The sequence below is a fragment of the Xyrauchen texanus genome, chromosome 7, assembly GCF_025860055.1.
Source record: "Xyrauchen texanus isolate HMW12.3.18 chromosome 7, RBS_HiC_50CHRs, whole genome shotgun sequence".
Lineage (NCBI taxonomy): Eukaryota > Metazoa > Chordata > Actinopteri > Cypriniformes > Catostomidae > Xyrauchen > Xyrauchen texanus.
In genome coordinates this window covers 35,061,865-35,083,560 of record NC_068282.1, presented here as the reverse complement: position 1 = coordinate 35,083,560, position 21,696 = coordinate 35,061,865, and the positions used below count along the sequence as shown (strand labels likewise).

Below are 21,696 nucleotides of genomic sequence, written 5' to 3'. Positions count from 1 at the left end.
TGAGCAATCGGCAACAGATGAAATGAAAACAAATTCTAGAAGAAATCTTAAGGACTGATGAAAAAAATTATAGTCCCTAACAGATGGGTTCAAAAGTCTCCAAATATCTGTAAGGCCAAGATTTTTACACACCCTGTGAAGCGTGTGCTCTAGTGGGCTTGCACACTTTTGTCCATCAAAAGATTAAAGCCTCCTCCCAATATCCAATATTAAATAATGAGGGATGACAGCAGCTTGCAACATCCCTAACAGATCTATAAAAAAAAAGCCTTGATCATCAACATTAGGGGCCTAAATATTAGCCAGAAGACTTTGCCGCTGAATTTCTGCTTGAACAATAATGACTCTTCCTGATTTATCTTTAATCTGTTGGGGACATTTAAATTTGTAGATGCTTATCAGTGTAATGACTCCTTACTTGAGCCAGCACTAAAGAAAACATGTCCACCCCATATCTACCCAAATGTTTCTGCTTCCTGCGGGGAAAGCTGCATTTCCTGAAGAAACGCTATCATATTTCTTAAGAGAAATATCCTTTATGGGTGCCCCAACCCATTCACATTCCACATGGAGAGAGACAATCCATTCATATTAACATTTTGACAAATGGTAAAATAAAATTATAAATGCCACATTCCAACATTAGTGCAACAATCAGACCCCAAACTTCACCCAGAACCAAACAAACAGAAAAAGGTGCCAGCTAGCGTCCATTCCTCTAAACTCAGTCCATGTATGCCAACGAGAGCCCTTCGCCATCAGATTGCTCAAGTCTGGTGTTTCTATACAAATTTTGATACAGTTACACAACCGATAATCTATAAAGCAAACTCCAGTCAATAGGTGGAATAAATGCAAAATGTGTAGATTCATCCACGTTACTGTCCCGAAGGTGGTGTTGTATTATACATGCAGAAGAATTGCAGCTATATGATTTGAATCTAGGATTTACCCAATCTTAATCCTGGAATTCCACAATGTCATAAATTCACATCAGGCCAGTAAAACTAATAAAGAGACTTGTCTAGATCCCATATGACTTAAACTTCTATACAAAGAGGCCCTAAGTTCAAAGGTCAAAGCAATAAAAGACAAATACACTCTCTTGGAGTTCCTGAGAGACTCTAGACACAAGATTCTGTCCTCCGATATAAACCAGTTTGCTACACTTAAGACACATCAGATCGCATGACATTGTGATCATTGTTCAGCAAACCGCATCTTAAAAAGGACATTCCTTAATCCAGAAACATCTCACAGAAGTCACAGTACTTTGCTAAATCAGTCCTTTAAAATATAAAACTGCATGGACCCACATACAATACCTAGTCTTGCTAGGTAATTCTGACAATTGTTTTGAACTGTGGTAACTTGTATAACTGACAAATGAATAATTATAGCCTGATATACCTCATTAAAATGTGTGTAATGTTTTATCCATGTTGTATAACCAATGAATTAACCAGTATGATTTTCATCAGTCAGGTTTTTTTACCTACAAGTATAATATCCATGAAAAAATGTCATGTTTAGTATGTAAACGCTCGCTGGCATATGCAGAGAAAGCTGATGACAACGAATGTCATGCCTCTTGTACCATTTGCAAGATGTAAAATTAATGATTAAACATGCTCTATTTTGAGCAGTAATATTGTGCTCAAAGTGCTGGTGTATTTGTTACGATAGCAAATCTATGTAGACTCAATAAGGTTAATTTTCTTCACTTTGTCAAGAGTCTCCATAAAGTTCATTTTAATTTATTTCGCATTCGATCACTCTTTCCACCAACCTGTCTCCGTGTATATATGTTAGATTAGATTTATGTTTAGAATAGCAATAAAGTTTGTCTGTATTCAAAGATGAATGACTGTGGTATATTTTGATAAATAATCTCATCCCTGTTTATAAAAGATTTAGCTTCAAATCTGTACCTAAATACATGTATTTTCAATAAGCCATGAGAATAATATTACTCCAAGTGAATGAATCGTTCACTTATTAAAGCTAATTCCTTACAGTAGAAATTGTGAGCAGATACAATTTTTAATTGGTGGAGAATAGTTATTTGTCATTTATCTAATTTATAATGGTTGTCGAACAGTACTAATTCCATTTTATACATTTCATTACCTAATGATGTACAATAAGGACAGTTTAATTTAGTTCATATCTCAACTATTTCTAGACCCTAAATTCCCTTTACATATATTGGTGTTCAAAGACATGCACGTTAATGGTTCCCTTTGAAATTCATCAGTACCACATATCCTACAGTGTGTTCTTCCACAAAACAAACTCCAACCGCTAGGCAGAACCAGCACAAAAAGAAACAAAGGCGCTCGGTTCCTCGAACAGTCAAGTGAATGTTCAGTGAGTTGGTCCTTTCGGCTACAACATGAGTACCACAAAATAACTTGCTCCATTGGCTTTATGAAGAACATCGCTTGCAGTGGACAAGTAAATGTTTGTGGCTATCCTTTGGATCTATTCTCAATTTCGCCAGGAACATCAGTGCAAAGGAGACCTTCCGTTGATGTAAGAGTTTCTTGCATTCCTTGAATCGATCACGTTTCTCTCGTCAAATTCGCAAAGTCTGGGAACAAGTAAATGTTGTGGTTCTTCCAAAAAAGACTTCATTTACTCCTCACCTCGCGCAACACGAGATCTCTATCAGATGGTCTCAGAAATTGGGCCAGAATTTATCGGGGCCTGTCTCCCTCAGTGGATCACTGAGCTGGAACCCTGTGAGCTAGCTCAATTTCTAGCTTATGGCCTGTTATGTGAAGCAGATTCGGGAAAAAGCCTGTCCAGGATTTTCACCATATCCTGGCCCTCTTCGGCTTTGAGAATTCCGACAATTTATTGTGGTTCTCCAGGTCCTCCAATTTCTCCAAGACGCGCTTCAAATCCACCTTGGTTACTAGCAGATTAGCAGCTGGTTCCCTCCGATGGCTCCAGACATTCAATCAGTTTCTCAACATCCCTCACTCTTGTGACCACCTCAGTGAATTTAGTATAGATGGCAATGATTAATCGAATTACAGCAAGATCCTCGAAGTCCGCAACGACCTTCATCAGCATTGCCGACATGTTCTACAATTCTCGCTGTATCGAATCTCACTGGTTTATGACAAAGTATTAAAACTAGCAAAGTGTGTAGAGCTTCACATTTCTTTTTTTTTTTTATAGATTTTTCACAGCCTTCTCAATGTATGACTTCATGTAGCGCTGCACAGACCACTTGGCGCCTGTGGCCAAAGAGTTTATAAGGTTTTATGCTCCAGAACACAGAAAAACGGAGTATGCTCTGGCCTTAGGTGTTCCTGCAGATTTAGTCTGTTGGATGGGTTGCATGTTTGTATAACTGTATGGAAAATGTTCTTTACATTTTCATGTTATAATTCTAAATTCTCTTTTTGCATTCAGCCTCATCTGATGAGTCAGGACATTCCTGAAGACTGGGATAAGAACCCCGTCAAGGTCTTGGTGGGCAAGAACTTTGAGGAAGTTGCCTTCAACCCTGCTAAGAACGTGTTTGTAGAGTTTTGTAAGTATTGTATAATGTAGAAATGGGTTCATTTGCTTTTGATACAAGTTCTCTAGTCTATTCTCTAACCAGCTGGTTTGAGATCACTTTCCATGTTGAATTGCCTGATTTATTTTGAGGTGGGCTTGCTTGATTACCCCTCCTAGATTGCTCTGGGGTCTTAAGCACAAGGCTCCTGTATTTATCCAGAAGCATCCTGCTAATCCCTGCACCCACATATGTGTGCCCCTTCCCATCCTCAAACTTCCTATAACGGGAATGTTGGAGCTAGAAATGCTCTAATTTTAGGATCCAGAGTTATTTAAAGCAACCAGCTTCCCAACCCTGCATTCCCTGCAGACTTGGGCTTTCTAACAAGGGTGGTCTCGGAGGGTGCGGCATTAGGAGGGCTGTTAAACCTTGGACACGTGAATAGATTTTTGCATTTGTAGGTAGATTACAACAGCACAGCTGTCAATAAATGGAGACAGATGAAGGCCTACGTGCTGAAATGCGTTTGTGTTATTTATTTTAAAGTCCAATAAAGTTTATCACTGCAAGTGTTTCTGGATTCTTCTGCTCATTCCTGTTTCTATCCATGCACCATGTGAGTGGGTAAAGTAGGCCATATCTACTTCTACAATAAATGGAGCCAGACAATGGCTTTATTTTAAAAGGGACTAGAAAGTGATTTTACTCATGTACCATTGTGTGTGGCTTTAGTTCAGTTTTCTGTTTTTTTTTTTTTTGTAGTCTGCTGTGCCCTGAAACGCTTTGTGGCGATACTATCTGTTCATATTGACTGTGCTTTACCTATATCCAGATGCCCCGTGGTGTGGTCACTGTAAACAACTGGCCCCCATCTGGGATCAGTTGGGTGAGAACTTTAAAGACAACCAAGACGTCATTGTTGCCAAGATGGACTCCACAGCCAATGAGATTGAAGCGGTCAAAGTGCATAGCTTCCCTACGCTCAAATTCTTCCCTGCTAGCGATCACCTTAAGGTGAGGCCATGAAAGAGTTGAACTTAAAAATTATGGTATATTTATGTAACGTGAATAATGGGCACAAAAATGGATATGATGTGCTGCATAGATCATCTATACTAAGCATAGAGCTGACCATGTTTTTGGGAGTATTCAACTTTTCAATTTAATTTGTATAGTGCCTTTCACAACAAACATAGTTTCAAAGCAGCTTTACAGAAGATCGGGCATTAACAGATGATAAAACTGTAATGTCGATGAATCATCATTGTGTAATTATTTTTAAACACTATTAACAATCATATTTTATCTAAGTAATTTAAATAATTGTATTAATAACCCCAGAGAGCAAGCTGAAGGTGACTGTGGCAAGGAACACAGAACTCCATAAGATGTTGATTAATGGAGAAAAATAACCTTGGGAGAAACCAGACTCACTGTGGGGGCCAGTTCCCCTCTGGATAACATCATGAATCGAATGTAAATATTACTTATGTATAGTTAAAATCATGGTTTAAAATATTAAACTAAGTGTTAAGGGTCAGTGTTTAAACATAGATTTTGCATGAACTTAACAGAACTGATTTGCCTCAGTATGAGAAATTGGTATAAATGGGAGAATGCAAGCAAGGATGCCATGTTATCTCATGTTGCTATTATAGATTCATTGCATTACCTTTCACAATCTTTTTATTGATGTAAAAAGAGTCCCATCATTTTGTGGTCTTTGCTAAACTTCATTGGTAATTATATAAACATTGATTTTGCTGGCAGATGTTGTAGTGCAGCAGATCTATATGCCACTGCAAAGGATGGCCAGCATAATTTGCCAGTGTGCTCAACACCCAAGCTTGGTGGATGATGTATCATCTGCATGTGGCACGCTTAGGTTAGAAGCTCCGATGTCGGATGTATACAGAATTTAATGTCTGCCAGGCGCATGGGGTTTATGCCAGGGTTTTACACTTTTATAAACTTGAGTTTCTCACTCTGATCATGTCAACATTATTTTACACCATTTAGCGGAGCACTTGGGGTTAATTTGTATGCCTTGGCAGGTGATCTGGCAAGGCAACCTATTGAAAAACTATTATACTCCTGATTTAGAAATGCTCGTTTATAGAATGCCTTGCAACATGTATGGAGGAAACTGGACACTCCTGACAGAGAATTCACACCCTATTTTTTGCAGGGGATCTAGAGCTGCCCAATGGATCATTCTTTAATCATAAATTATTGAAGAAAATTTGCTTCTCCAAACCTTGCATTTTTGTGAGTGGAGGACCCAGTGTTGACAATTGAAGATGACTCTTAATTGATGTGTCTGTAAACTGGTATATTGGGGTTCCTCATAAGTCAGGTTTGAAATTAGATCTTGGTTCAAGACCAGTTTTGTAATGGCATCCAGCTATGGCCAAAACCAAGTTACTTGGATGTCTTAAGAGTCAGTTTCCCTCCCCTCCTGCAAAAATCCTTTACCCTTCTAGTTCAGAATTTGTTTGAATGCTATACCTTTGGGGGAAAAAAACTTGAACTTATTAAATAATTGTTCTAATATCACCTGTCTCTTCCCCACCCCATTAGGTTATTGACTACAATGGTGAGAGAACACTAGATGGATTCACAAAGTTTTTGGCGAGTGGAGGAAAAGAAGGTGGGGCACCAGCTAGAGACGATGAAGAATCAGACGTATGTATAACTGTCACAAAGTTAGTCAAAACTAACTCGACACACATTGTAGTCTCTGTAGTCCCCCTAATTGGAGTCCTTTTTGTTAATTTATTATATTTGCCATTTTAGGATGAAAAGTTTTGTATTAAAATCATAACTTCCTACCGTTCAAGTTCTCAATTTAGGTCATGCCCGATTTAAGATTAAATATTGTGTCGAGAACATGATGGAGTACTGGAAATGATCGGAACAATCATTAATAACCTAGGAAAAATAATTAAGGGTGTTCTTTGCATATGCATATTTGACATTTTGTTGATCCATTCCTTGACGACATTAAAATCAAATGTCCCACAAAAGATATACATATGCATGACGCTTAAGATATTTACAAATATTTAATTTTAACATTTTATCATTTGATCTGTGCTTCTTTTATTATTATTGTTTTATACAGATTTTTAAACCAAAATTAACCTTTATCCCAAATGTATGCCAGAGTATAAAAACTGGTCCTCATGTAAATATACTCAAGAAAATGAGAACCAAGCACTTGTCATTACTGATCTGATTTCACTACCCTAGGCCATAATGAATTTTCTTAAAGTCTTTACTTACAAGCTAGACCTAAACCCAGCGAGTAATCAAATCTCGGAAAGCAAATCTCTAAGTCAGCTATGTGGTTTTGCATAAGTCATTCAGTAATTCCAGAATCCTCGAGGTGAGTTATTTATTGCTCAATTTGGGCACAGTCCAGGATGTAGAAACTTATCCCAGACTCCCTGGTTCCTCTTCTCTGAAGTCTAATTCCAGAACATTATCATATCCACTAATTCCCTACACAGCTGTTATGGCTGTTTACCTTCCAGCCCTACAACACTGGATGGATTCCCCCCTCTTACTGCCAGTACTGACAGGCTTGAATCGGTCAACACCACTAGCTAGTCTGCATGTCCTAGCTATGAGGAAAGGGCTTTGCAACCGAACACTACTGGTGACAACAAATTTTAGCCCTCGTGAGAGTCATCTCGAGTTAAATGTGTCTGGTGCACTTGTTTTTCAGGCAGAAATTACAGGCTGGTTTGTGGCAAGGCAAATGGGCTTTGATGAAGTCATGCTATTGCACGTGGTCTTGATTGGGTGTGACCACTAAAACCAGTTGTCATTGATTGTGCTAAAACATAGCTTTGGCTTTACCGGTGTTCTAAAATTAACCTCTTCCTTTTACCACAGGATCTGGATGATGCAGAGGAGGAGGATTTAGATGTGGAATACGGACGCGATGAGTTATAAGAGTCCGGAGGAAGAGGCGAGACGAACCCCTTCACCACCACCTCCACTTTAAACCTCCCTGTCTGTGAAACACTAAAGCTTCCTAACTAATCCTACAGCCACTGGGTGCTACAGGGTCAACTTTTCTGCCCCAACCAACCATCTTCAGCACAGAGAATTGCCCCCCTGCCCAAAAGATCTTAAAGGCTGTTTTTTTTTTTTCTTTTTTTTTTTTTTTTCCTGTCTTTTGAAATGTTTTATTTTACGCTGATGTTGGCATTAAATGTATGTTTTTAGGTTTCATCATCATGCTATTCTACTGAACTACTCTTAATAATTGCCCTCTACCTCAATTTATGATCCAGGGGGGGATTTTTATATATTTTTGTTTTTCAGTTTAATACTGGTAATACTCTTCGCCACAAAGAAAGGTGAAAACCAATTTAATTTGCCTTGATTCTATGGTGTGAATGGACTGACCTTTTAGGGGGCAGAGTGGCTATATGTTCATCAATGGGTGGAAATATGTTTCAATAATGGGCTACTATTACAATGCAGACAAGCTAAGCAGAGACCAATCTGAGGTACCTTCCCATTCTTTGTTTTCTCTCTATTTTCATATTCCATATTTTTCAAAAACAGCTGAATTATTTTTTTAAATGTTAAAGAGGAGAACTTTGTTTTATTGTTTATTAAATCACTTTAGTCTAATCTTTCAAACCGAAGAGCCCAGAAGCAGCACTTTTGTTGAAGCTAACCCTGGGGCAGTGTTGGCCCTTGCAGCTTTCTGATCACCTGGGAGGATGATTTGGTTGAAAAAACATTTTGCACTTTACTCAATGCCATCAGAGATTACATAGCAGTTACTGAAATGGCAGAGGTTTGCCATAGTGTATGGAGAATAACTTCTCTCCCATTCCCTTCCTGCTGTACATCACTTTTTTTTTGGAAGATTCCTTCCAATTGGGAGTTATGCTAGTTGTGACTAGGAGAAAGTGTGTTTGTAAATGCAGCTTATTCAGCCTCCCCATGCCAGGTTCAAGGGTTGTGAGCGTTAACCCTCATTTCTTTTTTTTTTTTTTTTTTGGCAGAATGAGTTTCAGAGGTGATATTTAAAGAAAGGGGAGGGTTTGGAAATTGTATGGAGGGATTTGGGTTTTGAAATGAGAGATTTAAAAAATATATATATATATTTGAGACTCAAAGCATTCCATTGTATTTAAATTTAAGATGGAAAAACTGGTGGCCAAATAAAAAAACATGGTGATAAACTTGTGTTGGGTTTTTGTGTATTTTATAATCCCTGATTCAATCAGCTGCTATCTAAATAGTTTCAGTGTGGCAATTCAGTGTCCTCAATTACTTTTTAAATCCATATTTAATATTCCATATTTAAAACATATAAAACATGTTTTATCATTTCTGATTGCTTTTATCATGGAGTTGCATGCAAGAGTTGTATTCATAGTTCACCCAAAAATGTAATCAAGAATGTTGCGATTGCAGTTTTCAAAACAATAGTTGTTGATAGTGAGACTAGATTAAACGGCACCCAAAAGTGTCATAAAAGTAGTCCATGTGCCTACATCCTATTCCAAGTTATCTGAAGGTGCATAATTACTTGGTATGATGAACAGACCAAAGTTAGAATTTTTATTCACTCAAATCATTCATCAACTCTTGAATATAGTCAATGGTCAATTGGTGACAAGTCAATAATATCAGACCTTGTTAATTCTTGAGTGAATGACTAAAAGCGATTGTATGCCTTTAGAATTCTTGTAATATGATAAACAAGTCACATGGTCTACTTTTATGATATTTTGGTGTGCATTTTTATGCTTTTAAAGTGAGTCACTGTCAACTGCTATTGTATGGAAATCGTGACATTCTTTGTATTCTGACAAAAGTCAGATGAGTTTTATTTTGGGGTAAAATATTCCTTTAACTTGACTTGCAAAGAATGTCAGGTAGCTGTATGCTAAAAGTAGAAAACGGTCATATAGGCCTGCTGTCGGGAATCATTACATTTAATATGATAAACAGTCATCTAAAAATAGCCTCTGGCAACTTTTTTTTTTTGCTGGCTGTTAACCAGTGTTATTTTGAAAAGGTCACTGTCAAACTGGCCTTGCCTTCATGTTTGGCAGCTAGTACCTTTTAAACCATTTGATGCCATATTTAGTACTAGAAAATACACTCTTAAAAGAACTTTCTATATAGAGCCCAAAAGGGTTCTATCACTTGCTTCATATTTGGGAACCTTATAAAGTTAAATATAGAATCTTTTAGGGGTTCCAAACATGGAATCATAACATTTGGTTTTACTAATGTTTACTAGAAGAGCATTTAAAGAATATGTGATTTTAGTTTGTTGATACTGTCACAAGAAGAATGTATACATGAACATAAAAACACATTTAAGTACTATTTAATAAAGCATTTTTTATATTTACAACAATCACAGTTATAATGCAATAGATATAACCAAGAATTAATAAATATAAAAATAAGATGCATGTTTAATTAGTAGTAATATTATTTATATCAATATCCTTAATCCTTATTTTGAAGACTTTGTTGTGACCGTTAACCTCTTTGTGTTCTTGCCTCATGTTTGACAGACAGTACCTATCAATTATTTGTATGCTCCATCTAGAATGGACTAGAAATTTGTCTTCTCTGTTGTATGACAACAATAGTTGGCTGGGAAGTTTATATGAGGAGTTAAAACATGGTTCAAATGTGCTGTGTGAAAACAAGCTGAGGTTATGGATCTCATTGCTGTTGGCAGTGTCATTGGGGTGTGACTCCAGAGAGGTGGGACCAAGGGCCACTCATCTTCCAATTCAGTCATCTGAGCTATTAGACGGCAGTCTCTTAATATAGTCAAGTGAACCGTGTATATATAGGGTACACAAAGAGCCCTGACTTCAGACAAATTTCTGTCCGACTATCTAGGAATAAACTCTACGTCAAGACATAGACAAACAGAGGGACTGACCAGCTACAATAATCAAGGACAGGGCTTTTGAAACCACTACATAGACAAAAAAACTTCTGATTCAGCAGAACTTTACCACGTTGAGACTTCCTCAACATCCTTTAACATTCCTACTGCAAATACAACTTTTTAGCTTACTTTGAAAACAGGAATATTAAAGAATGAAGTTCTACCAATGTCCAGTGAGCCAGACTGTGCACTATGAGGGCTGCAATCCAACTGCCTTTAATCCATTAGCATGTCCTCGTTCTCCACCTTCTGTCAAACCTATTCGTAATGTTCACTTTCCCAATGATATAGTTTTCCAGGATTATGTCCGTCAAGGAGAGCTGGAGAGAATTGGATGTTTCCTTAGAACCAGGAGAGTGAATCTAGACACAATCTACCATTCAGGTAGGAAAAAATACTAATGTTAGTATAATAACTTGACTCTGAAAGGAAAAGGAAACCAGATGTTCAGATCTAAACAGTTGAGATATTTTTTCTTTGCGTGCAATTAACATGTAATTATGATTACAAAAGCATTCCATTATCTCTTTTTCAATAGAAGTTATTTGTCCCCAAATAATAAGCAATACCATTTTTGTCTAGGCAGCTGAAACTATTTGATAACATGATCACCAATGTCTCAAGTTATAATAAAGTGATAATCGAGCAGTCTGAGCCTGTCCTAATGATTCCTTGTTGATTGTTCAGGCATGGCAGCCATACATGAGGCAGTCCTATCTGGGAACCTGGAGTGTGTGAAGCTTCTGGTAAAGTATGGTGCTAACATCACTCAGAGAGATATGGACGGATGGACTCCTCTCCACATGGCCTGCAGTGATGACTTTCCAGAAATAGCTAAGTAAGCAAAATACTCCGTTTAATTACATGGGCTTTCATTGTTGAAATGAATTGTGACCCGAACCATCATTTCACTTTTTGAATCACTTTGACCCACAACAAATTTTGAGTTTTATGCACTAGACTAAAAAGGAAAGCATTTAAATAATTATATCAGACAACAATTAAAAAGATTTTATCTCAGCAACAGTTTGGTGTAGAAATATTAGAATTATATCGTTAGAACGCTGAGACTTTTCACTTTTGTGAAACAGAAATACTCAAACCAGCCCGTCTGGCACCAACAAACATCCAATGCGATTATCTAATCAGCCAATAGTGTGGCAGCAGTGCAGTGTATAAAATCATGCAGATACGGGTTAGGAGCTTCAGTTAATGTTCACATTACACAATGGTGGAAAAAAAATTATCTCACCAATCTCATTTGATTTGGACTGTGACATGATTGTTGGTGCCAGATGTGCTGGTTTGAGTATTTCTGTAACTGCTGATCTCCTGAGATTTTCATGCACAACAGTCTCTACAATTTACTCCGAATTGTGCCAAAAACAAATTATCCAGTGAGCAGCAGTTCTGTGGACGGAAATGCCTTTTTGATGAGAGAGGTCAACAGACAATGGCCAGACTGATTCAAAATGACAAAGTCTATGGTAATTCAGATAACAGCTTTGTACAACTGTAGTGAGAAGAATAACATCTCAGAATGCGGGTTGGCGCTGTTTTGGTGGCACGAGGTGTACCTAAACAATATTAGGCAGGTGGTTTTAATGTTGTAGCTGATGTGTGTGTGTGTGTGTGTGTGTGTGTGTGTGTGTGTATATATATATATATATATATTAGGGCTGTCAATTGATTAAAACTTTTTAACGAATTAATTACATGGTGTCCCGATTAATTAATCGCGATTAATCGCATATACAAATATTTGCTGAGAAAGCCCCTCATATAACAATAATTCAATACATAATGATGAAATAATTATACATAGTTATCTTTAAATATAACATTTTTGTATATATAAATATAATTTAAATGCATTACATTCTTCTAGCAGATGAGTTAATCATTGATAAAACAATATAAAAGTGGCTTTAGAATACAATGTATTGTTTATTAACATATTATTGATCATAAGTCAATCATTGGCATACAGTTCACAGCAATCCATTTCACAAGTGAATTTGTCAATCAGTTGGAGATTTATTATGAGGGCTTGTTTAAGAACCCGTCAATGTACACCTGCGTCAGACATTGTTTTTTTTTTTAAGAAACAAGCCAGGGGTATACATAGGGTGACCACCTGGCTATTGTTCTGTTGCAGGTCAGCAGACCTGATTTTGCAGGACACGAGGGAGAGAAAACGTAGTATTATTGTACTAGGTGAATAAATATTGATTTTATATTAGATGTATTTTTAAAGTGATGTTAAATGTTAATGACGGCGCTGTGAACGTCACTCAGTTTGGCATAAGGTCTACGATATAAACTAATTTTAACAGCTCAGACCTACTCAATGTAAATATAATAAAGTGAAAATAATAATCTAATCGTTAAAAAGCACATTTCCAAATAAGCACATCAATTCCATTATTAAAGACTAGAAAGATTAAATGCGTTCTTACCGGATTTAGTGCATCTTTAATTTTTTTGTCTGATCTGGCTGCTTCGAGAAGGGCCTTCTTATTCATTATGACTGTAGAACTCCTGGCAGGTGTAGGTGTTCACTTTCACCAGAAGTTCACTTTTGATGAGGTCCACAGATGCTCAGTTCCTTGTCTCTGTCCACACAGCGGTCATCAGAGAACACGTTGGTGACAACTCAAAGCCAAAGATATCAGAGCTGTCATGTTTGGGGCACTGAACTGCTTCAGCAGAGCTGATATTTTCTCCAATTCTTTATTATACGAACAAAGACACTTTTTATTCTCGGGAGCTCCGGATAGACCCATTTATCTGTTGTAGTTTTTTTCCCAGTGTTTTTTTCTGGCAAGAAAAAAAGGCTGCGCTGTGCATGTTCAGTGTTTTCTTATGAACTTTTTTTTTTTTATAGTGATTTTGTAATTAAAGGACGATGAAATAAAATGATGATGAAATAATAATAAAGATAAAAAATTATACAGACAAAATTAAAATGCGGGACACTGCTTATGACTTAAGGGACGCGGGACAAAGCTTCCACCCTACCATATGACCTGCGTCAGACATGCTTGTGTCGCAAAAATAAAATGTTTAGGTCACTGGGTCAAGTTAAATATAGTTTAATACTCAATCTTTAAACACAATAAGATCCCTTAGTTTGCATTTGAACCCTTAGTAACGCATATCTGTGTTGTGTTCTTCACTGTATAAACTGTGTGTTGCTCACACAGCTGAAATTTCACTTACTGCCCTCTGGAGTATACAGGTGGTACTACAAGCATGCGATTAAATGCGTTAATTATTTTACCGCGTTATTTTTTGTATAATTAATCGTTATTAACGCGTTAACTCGACAGCACTAATATATATATATATATATATACACACACACACACATACACTCTTATCTCCCAGTGTTAGGAAGATCAGCATAACTGGCTGAAATCTGTATTGAGAAAAAGTTTTTCCTCTTTATATTCAGGTACTTGCTTTCCCTGGGTGCTGACACTGAGACTGAAAATGACTGTGGGGAGAGGCCTGCTGACCTTATTGACACAGAATGCAAAGAGCTGCTGGAACTTTTCAGAGTCCGAAGTGACTGATTTTGCATCCCTTACCTGAAGCTGGAGTTCAGCTGATTGCTCTCCTCCTGGAAAAAGAATGAAGCTGGTTTGCTGGCAAAAGGTGGAACAGCCATAGTTATTGCAGTGGAGCTGTTAGTTGAGACACATTGAAAGGGTGTCTGGTTATAACTGTCTGGTCCTGTGCTTCTGGACCAGACAGTCAATGACAGCAATTAGTTGGATGTGAGTTGCAATTTCCCCTTCAGGGAAGAACTCTTCCAGTGGAGATGATGCAGTTTGTTCTTGCTGTAAGCTAATGAGAAACAAAACAGCTTTTTAAAATCAGTGTGTAATAGTTAAATGATGCCCTGCATTTTGTGACTGAAATGTGATTTCACTTAATTGTTTTCCATAGCATTTGTTTCTCAAAATATTTTAAAGATTGTTCAATAGCTCCTTCTTGTGATGGTATTTGAATCAATGTTTTTATCCATTTCCATCTACAACATGACACTTTACAGAGTTGGAACATAGAAGTCTTAATTTTTATACTTGGATTAAAGGTTATTTTCTAAATAAATATAAATAATCCATTCTTTCTGTGTCATTTTTAACTGTCTGTCTTTTTTTTTGTTTGTTGTGTTCTCCTCACACAACAAACTTAAAATACTAATGAATAAATAGTATGTATATGAAAAAATGAATAAATACTAATGAATAAAAAAGTAAATTTCCACCCGATGGCTTTCGGAAAACAATGCAAGGTGGACACATGCATTTGACATTATTCTAATCAATTGTCACATCTTCACATGCTAAATCACACATTGCACAGAAGATATGAGACACTTCCTGTTTCACATTTTTTTTTATTGAATTTTTCTGTATGGAACATCAAATCAACGGATAACAACACTGATTTTATGAAATTATCATTCCACCCTATTGGTACCCCAGTTAAAACCTCCCTAAATCAACAACCTACGACTTTCCATTAAAAAAATAATAAAAAAAAATAACAAAAAAAATATAATAAAAATTAAAGCTGCGAGCAGCGATGACGGGCCCAAGCCGGTGGCACCGCCACCCCTGTGCCTTTAGGGTTGCTGTGCACGATGGGCAATAACGTAACCTCGCTTTGACTGTCGAGAAGAAGATGTGTGCTGTAGAGCTCCAACGAACATTCGCAACGACAGCTCTCGACCTAGTTAGAAGCATTTCTTGTTTGCATGACATGTGGACTTAATAAATCCTTATCTTGAGCCAAATAAACAAGCTGACATTCAGTACAACCTGTGTCTTTTGTTTAGAACACATACAAATGTTATTTATGTACCGTTTTTGTACGGTACATAAATAAATAAAGCACCGTTTTTGAAGACTGCGCATGTCGCGAACGTGCTCTACTATGTAAGAACGAGCCGATTATTGAATCTGGAAATGGGTGGGGCCTGTAACACCTTTAGGAACCAAACGTGCAACACTCATAAATACCGGTTGTAAATCACATTCCCTCACTCGTCTTTGAGATGGCTTCACGTGTTTGGATCGTCGGCAGTTCCATCATCCGCACACTGCATACTCGCTTCTGTGAGCAGCGCCTGGACGGAAACCTCGGTCTTCAGTGTGAGATCACCTGGGACGGCAGAGGAGGCAGACTCTGGGAGCAGCTGTTTCCAGCTCTGCGCTCTCTCAGGGCCAAAGCTACAGCTCCAGATATTCTCATTATTCACCTGGGAGGGAACAGTTTGTGTCGGGTGGGCGCAACCGCCTCGATTTTCTTCGGAAATAAAGAGTGACCTGACCGAAGTCTTACAAATGTTTCCCAGAACCAGGCTGGTGTTTTCTGGCATTTCACCCCGTCTAAATTGGAGAGGACAGACTGGCAGGACTGGCTATGGCATTGAACGAAGCCGGCGGTGGATCAACGGCGCCATGTCTGGCTTCTTGGCAGAGAGGCAGATGCGCTGCATTCACCACAGAAACATCGGCTTGTTCCATCTGTGCAGAGACGGAGTCCACCTGAGACCAGAGGGAAACCAGCTTCTGCCGAGCAACCTCCGAGAAGCTCTGCAGGTGGAACTCAGAAGATGAAGCAACAAATGTCCTTTTAAGGGCAGCAACAATGGCTCTTTTAAGAGCCACATTCACTCATTCAAATAAAAAGCATTTTCCAAGTGTGTGAAATTCGTTGTTCCTCACCTTACTTGATGTCAGGTTTCAGATGACTTGTTTTTAAATAAAAATGTCGATTCCTCTTATCCATTCCTTTGTAAGCATTTTAATATAACTTTCAAACCATTTAAGAATCGTGCGCTGTTTTCTGTGCTGACCACAATCCAAAACGTGCCATAAAGCAGCGGTTCTCAAACTTTTTTGTTTTGGTTTATTTATATAAAGACACAGAGAATATTACTTGCCTTACCGGATTAGAATTATAAAAAAAATAACTAGGGAATCACTAAAACGAGAGAATTATTCTTATTTGATGATACTCTCAAAACATTCCACAACAAATCCTTGAAACTGAATGATATTCAGAACAGAACACGAATTAAAAAAAACGCTCTCTTTACAATCAAAATGTTTTTACATTTGCGATGTATTTGGATGCTAAACTATTCTTTATTATAGGCTTTGTACTTTACTCACGCTCCAATACCGACGTAGAAAATCATCCGCTTTACATGCGCAAAAATATGCTTGGAAACATCACAGTGGAGCGGTGCTTACTGTGAATGATACTGAATTGTACTACTGACTATTTAAACTAGGGCTGGGCGATATGGCAAAATATATTATCACGATATTTTTTCCATATTGATCGATATCGATATTTGTTACGATATATAATTTAATAATGCTGCCCGTTTGAAAAGTATACTGATAATGATGCCTGAAGAAACCAGAAGGTTCAATAGTTGAACTATATAGTTTATTAACATAAATAAATAACAATGCAAACATTTAACTGTGCAAACATGGATTGGTTGAGAATATATTTTGTTATAAAAGAATATTGATAAACTTTAAATCTAAATGTTAACATTTTACTTTTAGCAAACATGCTTTATCTGCCTTGACAAAACAATGCAAGTTAGCTTGCCTTGTAACTGATTATAAAATATCAAACTAAAAGCTGTGACTACAGTACTATCACATCAAATTTCTTTGGCAGGGCAGCAAACATTTCAAAATGTTTGCAGAGGTACAACCAAGACAACAAATGTAAACAAGTGAACCACAAAGTCCCTGGCAGATTTAAGTACTTAACTGTCAGATAAATAAAATATTAATTGTGTACTGGTTTTAAATATCTCAAATGTTTTAGAGGTAGCAATCTGAGTAAAAAGTGCAAAATGTAAACATTGTAAACCAGTCACTATGCTACACCTTTTAGGTAGTGCTGGTCATATGTAACCCTAATTACCCTATTATAGGTTTTTTGCCAGAAAGACTAGTCTGCAAAACTTTTGGACGGAGTAACATTAACATAGGCCCGCATTTTCATACTCTCGGTGTGGTCGCTGGGATGGTACCTTTTCAGGTGACCGAAAAGGTTTTATTTGTGTTTCCCGTCTTGGTTATCACCGACCGACGGCATATTTCGCAGACCGTCTTTATTTGCGCGTCGTCGCTTTTCAGATATCCAAACCACTTCCATATAATTGACGTCTTGTTACCTTTTTTGTCAACAATTTCCTCAGCTTTGGAAGATAGTTCGAGTTCGTCGTTTCCACTCATTTTTCTTTACACTCACTTTCTTCACTGCCGGTAGCTCAAACAGTGCTCTGCTAGCAAATGGGCGTGTACTTAGACGCACAAGCCAAAATCTGCGTTCTGACTGGCTGTTGTCCATTTATTTCTGCTTTGTAATAGGCTGTTAGGTCTATCCATATCGAGTAAACATGTCAAAAGTTTATCATCGTAGTCTAAATAAATATTATCGCGATGCCATATCGAGATCGTTTTATCGCCCAGCCCTAATTTAAACAGAGTAATCTTTATATGTTAGGTTTACTATTTTATTATTATATTTTATTGCGAATATAATGAACAGGCTGCGATGTCAAGATTTCAATGATGGAGTGTGTGTGTGTGTGTGTATTTGTAACCTTAAGTAATCATGGTTTATTTATTCATTTATTTATTCATTTGTTCTTTTATTTATTTATTATTTAACATGCATGTGTGCATTATTAAAAGTACCATTGCAGCAACGAGAACGGGTCTGAGCCAAATTATGTTAAAGATGTGTTCTGGTGACTGGCGTGTTTTAAACCAATCAGATAAGAGTAAATCGAGAGTTAGCGATTAGCTCATCTGATTGGCTACATGAAGAAGGTGGACCCGCCCTCCACTTCGCACTCCCGTTGGAACTACGTCATTTCAACAACAAATGGTAGATTTATCAGAAAATTAATCAGAAAGAAAATCAATCGCAAAGATCGCAAAATCAATAATTATAAAAGTGGTTGTTTGCTGCCATTTTTTTTGTTTTCTTAAAAATGTAAAACACAAGCATCGATGTTTTATCACAGGTTTACAATAAAAATAAGAGTGTGATTTCAAAGCATTTTGAAATTTGATCATCATTCTCGGACGTTTTGATACGTTCGGATCGATCAGCCCATCCCTACTTTCTTTAGACATATGTTTCATGTGTTGGTTTTAATAAAGACTCGGAGTACTCATAAAACTCACAGAACGAAATATCGTCACACTTTACTGCGTTCTCAACAACATGTAAGTCTTCTTCATACGTTAAAACAACGAGAATACAGAAAATAGGCTTAGAACTCCACCTAGTGGTTATATTATAGAATTAAAGGAGAAATTACATGAGACAGCTTTATAACTGAAATGGCTTTAACTGAAATAGACTAAAGTTTAATATAACTATTCTGATAAGTGTATATTTCCAACATCATGTTTGTGTTATCAGTTTCTGTAAGTTTTTGTGGCGTGTTTCAGAAAGATAATGGCTTAGACAGAGCAATAGTTTATTTTCATCTTAACCGGACATTAAAGTTGATCACTGCAATAATTCATAATTCAATATATTGATACCCGATTTCTTTATCAACTGTTTGTTCAATTGAGACATAAGGGGTGATTTCAAAGCATTTTGAAAGTGACACACTTCCTTCTGCCAGTTGGTGGCGCTATAACTTTGACTCACAGTAGTCACATCCATGTGACACACTGCTGAAGTTTCATCGAGATCAGTTAATATATGCAAAAGTTATAACACACTTCCTTGCTTTTATGCTTCCTTTGTGTGCTTTTTGGAGCTTCAAAGTTCATTTGCAATGTGTTCCACATTCAAACCAAAATATCTGACTCTAGGTCAAAGTATGAAACCAATACCCCACTTTTGTCTGAAGGTGGCGCTACTGAGCCCCTGCACCAGGCATCAAAAAAGAAAATTCAAGTTTGAAGAGCTGCCACAACAACAGTATTTAAGATATCAATAATCCTTTCACACGTCTACATCTGCCGGTGTTTACATTATACACATAAAGTTTGAAGTAAATCGTGTAACAATAAGTGGGTGATTTTAAAGCATTTTGAAAGTGACACACTTCCTTCTGCCAGTTGGTGGCGCTATAACTTTGACTCACAATAGTCACATCCATGCGATCGGCCTCTTACAGCGAACACACCGCTGAAGTTTCATCGAGATCAATTAATGTATGCAGAAGTTAAAACACTCTGACTGTTTCTCGTTTCTCGCCATCACTTCGTTTCCTCGCCACGGCCAAACCGTTAGAGATATCAAAAATCTGCCGGCAATTTTTCAAGCTCAATGTCTTGACTTCATGCTGACCGAGTTTGGTGGCGATTGGTGGAATTCTCTGGGAGGAGTATTCCAAATTCCATTAGCGTGCGTTTTCAAACAACCCTAAATAGAGCGGTTTCCTGTTGGTCTGGGGTAAAAAGTAAAAGTATGAAGGATATATGAAACGATGAGATCTATATGTGTACCGAGTTTCATATTATTACATGCAAGCGTGTTTGAGTTATAGACCAAGTTTTGGACCCTGTTCCAGGGGCGCTGTCGAGCCCCCTGCCACGCCCGGGTACCAGCTTCAGCCCGGCCCTAATGACCGCAGGTTCTGACCCGTGTGCAAAGTTTCAAGAGTTTTTCAGCATGTTAAGAGCCCCAAAAGTCGTAAAAAAAATAATAATAAATATAGCTGCGAGCAGCGATGGCGGGCCCAAGCCGGTGGCACCGCCACCCCCGTGCCTTTAGGGTCGCTGTGCACGATGGGCAATAACGTAACCTCGCTTTGACCGTCGAGAAGACGTGTGCTGTAGAGCTCGCATCAGCGTGGGCTCTGCAAAAGTTCGCATGGAGGGCACATATCAACCACAAAGTATGCGTGAGCACCCTTCCGATACCTAAAATGAAAAATGAGACACCCTACGGTCTCATGGAGTTAATGGACACACGAAATAAGTACACAAGACTGAAAATTCATATGAAGTGTGCCATTTGAGACAGGGACAGTGCCTAGGACCGTGAACCACAATAGTCACATCTATGAGGTAATTCAAATGTAGAATAATTTTTGATGTCATAGGTCAATATCTTTTGCAGCACTTAAGCGTGTTAATCCAGAAGGCCAGTATTTATCCGGAGGTCTCTGTTCAGGTTTATTAATGTAATTATAATTTACGCACTGCTGAAGTTTCATCGAGATCAGTTAATGTATGCAGAAGTTATAACACACTTCCTTGCTTTTATGCTGCCTTTATGTGCTTTTTGGAGCTTCAAAGTTCATTTGCAATGTGTTCCACATTCAAACCAAAATATCTGACTTTCTGTTGGTCTGTTTGTTCACTTGAGACATAAGAGGGTGATTTAAAAGCATTTTGAAAGTGACACACTCCCTTCTGCCAGTTGGTGGCGCTATAAGTTTGTCTCACAATAGTCACATCCATGTGACACACTGCTGAAGTTTCATCGAGATCAGTTAATGTATGCAGAAGTTATAACACACTTCCTTGCTTTTATGCTGCCTTTATGTGCTTTTTGGAGCTTCAAAGTTCATTTGCAATGTGTTCCACATTCAAACCAAAATATCTGATTTTCTGTTGGTCTGTTTGTTCACTTGAGACATAAGAGGGTGATTTCAAAGCATTTTGAAAGTGACACACTTCCTTCTGCCAGTTGATGGCGCTATAACTTTGACTCACAGTAGTCACATCCATGCGACCGGCCTCTTCCGCAAACACACTGCTGAAGTTTCATCGAGATCAGTTAATGTATGCAGAAGTTATAACACACTCCCTTCTTTTATGTTACTTTTGATGTGCTTTTTGGAGCTTCAAAGTTAATTTGAAATGTGTTCCACATTCAAACCAAAATATCTGATTTTCTGTTGGTCTGTTTGTTCACTTGAGACATAAGAGGGTGATTTCAAAGCATTTTGAAAGTGACACACTTCCTTCTGCCAGTTGGTGGCGCTATAACTTTGACTCACAGTAGTCACATCCATGCGACCGGCCTCTTCCCGCAAACACACTGCTGAAGTTTCATCGAGATCAGTTAATGTATGCAGAAGTTATAACACACTCCCTTCTTTTATGTTACCTTTGATGTGCTTTTTGGAGCTTCAAAGTTAATTTGAAATGTGTTCCACATTCAAACCAAAATTTCTGACTTTCTGTTGGTCTGAGCT

At 37.7% G+C, this 21,696-nt stretch overlaps 2 protein-coding genes across 2 annotated transcripts in view; both read left to right on the top strand.

Moving 5' to 3' along the window:
• LOC127646354 (protein disulfide-isomerase-like) overlaps nucleotides 1-8,725 on the top strand; it is a 42,312-nt gene extending 33,587 nt beyond the window's left edge. The window contains exons 8-11 of the mRNA XM_052129913.1: nucleotides 3,427-3,547; nucleotides 4,350-4,531; nucleotides 6,098-6,202; nucleotides 7,418-8,725. Coding sequence (XP_051985873.1) covers nucleotides 3,427-3,547; nucleotides 4,350-4,531; nucleotides 6,098-6,202; nucleotides 7,418-7,477 — 468 coding nt within the window. The 3' untranslated portion in view covers nucleotides 7,478-8,725. The remainder of the gene's footprint in view (nucleotides 1-3,426; nucleotides 3,548-4,349; nucleotides 4,532-6,097; nucleotides 6,203-7,417) is intronic.
• A 1,355-nt stretch (nucleotides 8,726-10,080) lies between these two features.
• On the top strand, nucleotides 10,081-14,539 carry LOC127646356 (protein phosphatase 1 regulatory subunit 27-like). The gene is made up of 3 exons (XM_052129915.1): nucleotides 10,081-10,853; nucleotides 11,157-11,307; nucleotides 13,927-14,539. Exons 1-3 carry the CDS (start codon nucleotides 10,622-10,624, stop codon nucleotides 14,045-14,047), a joined length of 504 nt encoding a protein of 167 aa, XP_051985875.1. The 5' UTR covers nucleotides 10,081-10,621; the 3' UTR covers nucleotides 14,048-14,539.
• The last annotated feature ends 7,157 nt before the right edge of the window (nucleotides 14,540-21,696 follow it).

Bases quoted from the DNA above. Each gene is read 5' to 3' on its own strand.
- LOC127646356 (XM_052129915.1), top strand. From the start codon at position 10,622: ATGAAGTTCTACCAATGTCCAGTGAGCCAGACTGTGCACTATGAGGGC. The intron at 10,854-11,156 runs GTAGGAAAAAAT...TTGATTGTTCAG, and splicing joins AGACACAATCTACCATTCAG to GCATGGCAGCCATACATGAG. The intron at 11,308-13,926 runs GTAAGCAAAATA...CTTTATATTCAG, and splicing joins GACTTTCCAGAAATAGCTAA to GTACTTGCTTTCCCTGGGTG.